Here is an 8,569-nt window from a genome sequence, read left to right on the forward strand (position 1 = left end):
TGTATGTTTTAACATGAAATATACTGACTTACGGTTATTATCTATATCTGAGTGTTGTCTTAATTATTACACTATACACTTAGAGACTTTCCATTCGAATAAATGATAAAAACATTTGAAACTTTCGTATTCTGCAATATCAAAACACGTAAAAAGTGATGCGTTTCAAAAATAATATAGTGGTTTTCAACTGGCGAATTTAATTTTTTTTGTTACAATAAGTGGAAAAAGTGTTGCAATATTTATCATAAAATATATAAATATTTGATACTCACTATACCAAAGTAAACGAGCGATTTCAAGAAGAAATTAAAATAATAAATTTGAAATACAAACAATCCTTTTAAACTTCCGTAGAAAAAATATGAAGTTTTAAAATATACTATTAGACAAATTGTGACTCATCGTTAGAAAGAATCGAGTGCAAGAAAGAAGTATACCTGTAGTGGCAGAGATAAACAAAACACTATTAACACAGGTAAGTGTTGACAACTACACACTCAATCCTGAAACGCAAGGCAAATGGCACATTCATACTAGGCAAACATTCTCAGCTTAAACCTGACGCCTATTTTTACTCACGCACATAAACGCTCACACCAAACACATAGATACATAGCTGAGTATATCTGGCAATCACTTATATACTAAATCTCAAATAGGATAGCGTTAGTGAGAAAAATGTGTCTTTACTGAGGAGGGCTCATGCGACTCCTATTGTAAAACATATGAATTAACGCGCCCATCAACTTCGAATGACGATTTTGAATTAAAAGTTAAAATCTGTTATTTTTGACAAAAAGAATACCAGAAGCTATATAAATCAGCAGGCGATTTAGTTCAATTTGAAAGGTTGCATATATGGAACACACTAAACAAAATTCGGAAAAAAATCAATCCAATCACATGAAATATCACACATTTCATGTCACATGATGACATATAGTACTTTAAAGTAATCTTTCTATCTTATCGATTTTTAAAGAAATTATGTACAAATTAAAAATAAGTCACATTTAAGGTTTTTTCGACTTTTGAGTTCAATTGTTAACCGCTTAAATTACGATATTCTTAGTTTAAAATGCGTAATTCTAAAATCTTTTATTAAAACACTTTCCATTTTTAAGCATAGTTTTTTAAAATGTAGTTCTCACTACTTTAACAATAAAAAATTAAAAGGGATTGGAATTTAAAATTTTGAATAAAAAGCGTTTTTAGTTGATCGACTTTTTATACATTTTTTAAAAATTGAACTATACATAAGTATCATAAAGTTAACAATATTTAATTTTCCAAGACGACTCTGAAACCGTTCAAGAAATGTAAGCATCCAAATGATTCAATTCCAAATTTTATTCAAATACAGTTTCAGTCTTAAATATTCAATTTTCAACCTATATTACATAAATTAGCTAGAGAACAAAATAATTATTTAATTAGATCAAAATTCTAAAGAGGTAAAAACTTTGAACGTTACTGTTTTAATTGGTTTTACTTTTAAAATGTTAGTTTTTAATTGAAATAATAAAATATATAAACGTATAAATTGGAATTTAACACTTGATACCCAATTTATTAAAAAATCGAATCATTTCAGGGGAAGTTTTTTTTCCTAAGAAAAATTTTGCAAATATTCAAACTTAATGTAAATTTTGAAATAAATTTAAATAATTTAGAAAAAACGTATTTTTTCAGCTTTGAAACCAGATATCCAGAATATTTTTGAGAATTGTGAAACGTTTTATATAGGAATAAAAAAAGTTTTTACGATTGCTAGAAAAAATAAAAAGCACTTTTTATTTTGACAAGTTAATTTTAGAAAAATATTAAAAAAGATTTTAAAACATATCCAAAATTGTCAAAAAAGAATCTGGAATCATTTCAGGTAATTTTTGTAATTTTGCAGATTAAAAAAATGTACGAAAAATTTCAAAACATTGAAAAAAGTGTACCTTTTTGACGATTTTGAAATACATTTTTATTTAATATTTAAAGATTTGGAAAGGTTATAAGATAATTAACATTTTTGTTTATATTCTTTAGAAAATTTCATATTCTATCTTTATTTTGAAAAAATCATTTTTATAAATTGTTTTAAAATATTTCAAAAAAGACAAAAAATGAACACAATTATCGATTTAAAGCTACGTATATAGTTGAAGATTATTTTTCAATAGTATATTTATCACTTCACAATTTAATAGCACAATTAGCGCGCGAACAAAAATGACTACAAAATTATAAAAGAAGTATACTGCCGGCGTCCTCAGGTTCACAAACATAATGAAATAGCACAATACGAAAAATCGAGAAATGAGTTAATTTCTATAATAGGTCGCAGATTCCAGGCATGCTTATATTTAGAATGTCAATTTCTCAAATAAGTTTTACAGCTTATAGTATTCACTTTCTTATTTATTAAAACTATCTTTGACAATCTAGTAAGAAACGTATCACTTTTTAGTATGATTAATTTTTAAAACACAGATTCATAATATTTTGTATTCAACATACTACTTTTTCTACTGAATCTTATGAAAGACTTATGAAAATGTCAAATTTCAGTATTTTAACATGAATAATTCGAATAGTTCAACATTTTCACGTGTTTAGATATACAAGTATACTAAACTTTGATTCATTTTTATTATTTATTCAAATGGAAGGTTTCTCAGTTTAAGTTGTATCATCCGCCACTCGAACCACAACCCGCCATAAAGGCCCTTTTCGTTTGCATGCTCTCAAATATTAAAAGAAAAAGTAAAGAAAAAACTGAAAAAAGCATTGAATAAAATTTTTTTTTCATAAATTGTAAAAATTTAATAACAATAGTTCGCTCTCGGTATTAAATTTATCTCGCACTTCGCGCACGATAATATATTTACGTCGCGCTACGCGTTTGATTTTTGTACATCTTCAGTAAAAAGGCTGGGATTCAAAAATAGTCGAAAATTTCTTGTTCAATGGTGATGTGATAACTTTTGAATCCTTTTCGATACCGCTTTCGCCCTCGCGTGTTAAATCCCTACAGCAGTAACAGTTATCTCTTAAACTGAATTTCTTTCGGTACCCAGTGGCGAAAATACTTTTCAAATACTTTTAGATACCCCAAATCCCAAATGAAATAAAACAGTTTCAATCACATTGAAATATGAACATTTAACTATTCTTTTTTTCTGTCTTTCGAAGAATAATAATGTTAAAAACATTTAAAAAGACAACATTAATTTAACTTGTCAAGATTGATTGCAACGCAACTATCTGTGATAAAACTAATTGAAAACATTTGTTTATCATGATTTTATATATATTTTTTAATTGATCAAATTTAAATATAGCGAGAGTTTTGTGATAAAATTATATATTGATATGAACAATCCTACTATATTTTTCAAATCCCAAAATGTTGTTTTTAATTTATTTCAGGTTACGTTTGACAGCTCTAATCGGCTTTGAAAGGGATTGTCATCTAAATATTTTCGCTGCCTGATAGGAATTCAAAAAAGAAGGACAGAAACAGCATTCCTCGGTATTGAAATTTTTATTACCTCGGAATGCAAGCCTTCTTACTGGGTTCTCCACATTTGTGTAAAAACCCTTTAAAATTAAAGGTCAAGCAACAACAACTGTAATTTGGTGATTGTGAATTACCTTTTGTTGAAGCTCATTCGGCTTTAAAGCAAACATTTTCATCACAAATCTCTTGCTTCGAACTCGATTTTGGTGTAAGGTGCGAACTTTTCTACATCAGCTTCAACAATATTATATTAAATAAATTTTATATTTATTTCTGTACCTTATTTTATTACTTCTTATTCAGATTTAGTAAAATAATATACAAATTTTATTTTGCATGATTTCTTTCATATTTGTTCCTTGTTGTGAACTTATCTTTATTCTCAGCTACCATAAAAATGTATCATTCAAATAAATGTATATTGTTACAATGCATAATTTGAATTTTTATTGAAACAGATGTGTCTCAACTGTCTTGTTTTTATAATTTAAAAAAATATATACGCATCCCATAAAAAAATAATTCATAACAAACTTGTAAGCCATTTTTCGGTGAACAAATTTTGTTTATTAATCTTTTTCGTGCCTTGTACTGTTTCTTCCAAAAATTATTTTTTTGTTTATGTTATTTTTTTCGATTACAGACAAAAATACGCGTTCCATAAAAAAATGATTATTAATAAATTCGTAGTTATTTTTTGTATAAACAAGTCTTGTCCTTTCGTTTTTTTCCGTAGCTTGTGTCGTTTGCCAAAAAATTAAATTTTTTATTATTAATTCTCTTTTTTAGTATTAAATATAAAACTGATCGCTCTATCAAAAAATGATGCATATCAAATTGGTATCTCTTTTTTGTTAGAATAACATTTGGCTATTAATTTTTTTCGTTCCTCTTGTCCTATATCTACAATTTTTTATTATCATTTTTAATATTATTTTTATGATCAAAACCAAAAATACGCGTCCTATCAAAAAGTAATTAATAAGAAATTTGTAGATATTTTAGGTTTAAAATTTTAATTGAAACCTTTTTTGGTATGTTCAATATTTTTGATGAAAAATATACATATTTCAAAAAGTAACGCTCTTCTTTTCTTGACTTTTTTCATATCGTGCGTTGTTTGACTTTGAATTTTTGTTTTCGTTTGTGTTCTCTTAAAAATGCTCTTACTTTTGGATTTGTATACAACTTTTTTGAAAACTAAATCCATATTTTTTTCCAAATATTAACACGTGCCACTGGGTACTTCAAACTCCCATTTCATTAACATAGGGAAATTTTTTATTTTTCACACGATTTTCGAGTCAAACTTTTTAGGGGTTAAAGAGGTGCATCTACGAAATAAAACAATACCAATAACCTTTATTTTTAACGCAACTTTACCTCCTGCAACACCTCAAATATGACCCGAAAATAAAAAACCACATTTTTACGAATTACTGTAATTTTGAGAAATTTCTGTCGTCTTTTTCATACAAATAATTACTTGTGGACAATTTAAACATTGCCCATAACGTTTTAGGTGATCTTTAATTGTTTGAATAAATGTGACTTATTTAAACAATTATTTATTGCCAAAAAACGAAAAAAAGTAATCGTACTTTCTGATTTAAGTATAATAGTTGATCATTGTTTGGACCAGATGTCCAATTTTTCATCAAATTGGTATCCTTGGTAATCCTATTTTTTTCAAAAAATAATGACTAAATTCTAATTTTTCTAACAAAACATAATTAATTATTATTGTTTTTTTTTAATTTCCTTTAAATTTAGTATGAATGTTTCACATATTTTTTGGCGCACACATATACTCATTTATAAATCATTAAAGTCATAACAAAAGTAAAAGGTAAAAGTGAATTTATTATTGCATCCTTCATATTTTACAATCTTTACTATGATTATATTATAAAAACAGTAAATTAACTAGAGTAAATTATGATTAAAGTTTCAATATTACTTTTAGTCGACTTTGTACAATTATTAGAATTTTTTGTAATCATTTAAATAAGAAAGAGCATAAGACAAGCCAATTTTGAAATGAACGAAAAAATTGAAAGTGACGAAAATATAAAACGCCTCGAAGCAATGAGACTTTACCTGCGTGATAGCGAGAAATGAGGATCAAAAACAGTGCTTACTAAAAGTAGTAAAAAATTACAGAAAACACTTTCCAGACATTAGAAAGAAAACATTGTATTAGGCGACAAATGCTGTTTCTTTATCAGCATTGTAATTATACTGCATATAAAATGGTTTTGGATTATATTTCGTTATATCACTCGAAAATCTTTCAGGAATATCAAGCTGACATACTGGAAGACACAAAAAATATATATGAATACGATTTAAAGAACATTTCTGGAATAATAATCATTTGAACATTTGTTGAAAATTAGAAGAAATGTATTAAATTATTTAATCATTCACCAAAAAGAAGCATAGGATACTAATTTGATAAAAAATTGACCACCTCTAGGTCAATTTTGAGACATTTTGTAAATAAATAATAATTAATTGTTTAAATAATTAAAAAATGTTTCTAAAAAATGTATTACTTCCAAGAATGACCAAGTATTACATTATAATCAGAAAATACGATTATTCTTTACACTTTTTGGAAATAAATAATTGTTTAAATAAGTTTCATTACTGTAAAAAGTTATGGAAAATACTTCAATTGTCCATTAATAATCATTTTTTTTGAAAAAGACGACAGAAATTGGCCAAAATTAACAATAATACATAAGAATGTAATTTCTTTTATTTTTGGGTCATATTTGGGGTATAAAAGGCGGGTTGGAAATAAAATTTATTAGTGTGGCTTTACTTAATAGACACTCCTCTTCAATTCCTAGAAAGTTTGGCAAATTTCGATGAAACCCTGGAACATGATTTCAATTTTAGAACATCTAAGATTTCCCCATGTTAATCAGATGGGATTGCAAAGTGCCTGGTGGCTCGTGATGATATTTGAACTTCGAAAAAAAATTACGAATTTATTTACCCCAGAAATGGAAAGTTTGACCTCTAGAGTGAGAAAAATAATGCAATGCATTTTTGGACCACCCTAGTGTTCACAGACAATGACAACAGCGATAACAGACAGACGCGGATAAAAAAACTTTTTTTTCTGACTCAGGAAGTTTCAGAACATCAAAATTTGATGGAATCCGCGAACGTCATTTTCACATGAAACCAATCCCTTCTTACTGATGAGAACGTAAAATGATAATATTGAACTACATTTTTATGTTGTTGCGAGATTCATTTATAATTAAATTTCAATATTGCGATAATTATAGAAATTCTATTCAAATATATTGTTATTGATTTCTAAATAAATTTAATCGTTTTAATTTGAAATAAAACAAAAGTTTTGGATTAATTAAGGCTGTTAAACGAAAACTTCGTAAGGTCGTTATGGCCAGTATCATTGCAAGAAGAGTATAAAAGTCTATTTCAAAAATTAAATCTTGAATGGATGAAAAGTTAAAAAATACACTGCATCTAGTCCTAGCGAAAAACTTCCAACGTTAGATAAGTTTTTTGATTATAGACGTTTTCAATTCGGAAGTTTTAAACTGTCGGAAACTTTATAATTTGGTCAATTTATTAATTGGAGTGTTTACTTTAAATTGAATTTTCCCCTTATGTTTCTGGTGTTACTAGAGATATAACAAATTTTCATACCTTGCTTTATTGTCCAGGTTTTTGGTCCGATTCTAATTTATGTTTGACGTTCGTTAATTCTCCTGTTATGTGTAGACCCAAACATAAAACTAAGTACGATAACCAAGATTTTTCGATAGAGATGCTGGTACTATGGATATGAAACAAACAAAAAAGCAAAAAAAATTATTAGCGGAATATCGACAATTATTATAATTATTATAATTCTAACATAACCTATCATTTTGAATGAAAACATTAGTTACTAGAATATTAATTAGATTAGTTTAAAATTATGAAGAATGTTTTAATTATGGAAGGTATTGAAGCAGAATAGTAAAAGTCGCAACAACACTTCTATAAAATATTGTAAAGAATTGAACAGAGTGAGCTACAGAAGTAGTTGGAGGAAAGGATGAGAATTGGTAGATATAAGATTAAGATCAATTTGAGTTTTAAATACTGTTGCTTTATTTTATATAAATTATTGTATAAATGTATAAAAGCTATAAATACGTGGTATCTATCTATGGAGGAGGCAGGAGGGGTCGGGGGCCGGCGGCGTTGGGCCATCTATGTACATTCGTTCCTTCACGGGAACGGCTGACCTACCATAATCTACCGGTCTCCTTCATTAACATAACACGAGTATATGTATAGCATCTATATACGAATAAACGGTATGCACATATGGTAGATTTTGTGATGATAATGGATATGTATATATGTATATATGTGTGTGTGTGCGAAGAAGAAAGAAGAAGTAGTAGTGTATATGGAAATATATACTATATATCAGGATTATATAATACTATATACCAGAAATCGTCTATGCTGAAGGCTAGCAGGATAGGCGCTCGCGATCTCAGGATAAACGAGAATTGACTAAATTTTTCTGGATCCCAACCACCGAAGGAATCTCGGCAAGAATCGTGACGCGCGATTACCCTAGATCGATTCGCCCGTTCCCTCTGCCAGAGCAAGTATCGATTTCACTTTCTTCTGTCCCACTGACCGTGTCTCCTTAGAGGATGTCCGAGCAGCGGATTGACTATCACTGTTTGACTGACTACTTCGATGTGTGCCATATTCCTAGGATGAATCAAGCTTTGGGACGAAGACTTTAAACGCGTTAAGGATCATTGACCGGTATAACTGTGGGAGGTTTCCGTTGTCGCCGAGCCGAAATGACTGAGGTGTTGACCCGTTTACCATTTACCATGGCCTCCATATCCGCCATCGTGTCCACCTCCGATTCCTGCGCCTCCTGCGAAGCCGCCAGCGCCTCCAAGTCCTGCATAAAATGAGAGTGATCGGATGATGAAGAATGTATAAGTGCTCATTAAGAGCTCATCAACAAGTAAATGTCTTGAGATACTC

The 8,569-nt window shown here is 28.6% G+C and overlaps 2 protein-coding genes across 2 annotated transcripts in view; both read right to left on the bottom strand.

Moving 5' to 3' along the window:
• LOC117179172 (glycine-rich cell wall structural protein-like) overlaps positions 1–7,314 on the bottom strand; it is a 14,007-nt gene extending 6,693 nt beyond the window's left edge. Inside the window, exon 1 of the mRNA XM_033370892.1 lies at positions 7,211–7,314. The gene's annotated coding sequence lies outside the window, so the exon portion shown is untranslated. The remainder of the gene's footprint in view (positions 1–7,210) is intronic.
• Positions 7,315–8,321: 1,007 nt separating this feature from the next.
• LOC117178449 (keratin, type I cytoskeletal 9-like) overlaps positions 8,322–8,569 on the bottom strand; it is a 1,105-nt gene continuing 857 nt past the window's right edge. Inside the window, exon 3 of the mRNA XM_033369876.1 lies at positions 8,322–8,483. Within this exon, the coding sequence (XP_033225767.1) occupies positions 8,322–8,483 (162 nt within the window). The remainder of the gene's footprint in view (positions 8,484–8,569) is intronic.

Source organism: Belonocnema kinseyi, chromosome 8, assembly GCF_010883055.1.
Source record: "Belonocnema kinseyi isolate 2016_QV_RU_SX_M_011 chromosome 8, B_treatae_v1, whole genome shotgun sequence".
In the NCBI taxonomy this organism is placed as follows: domain Eukaryota; kingdom Metazoa; phylum Arthropoda; class Insecta; order Hymenoptera; family Cynipidae; genus Belonocnema; species Belonocnema kinseyi.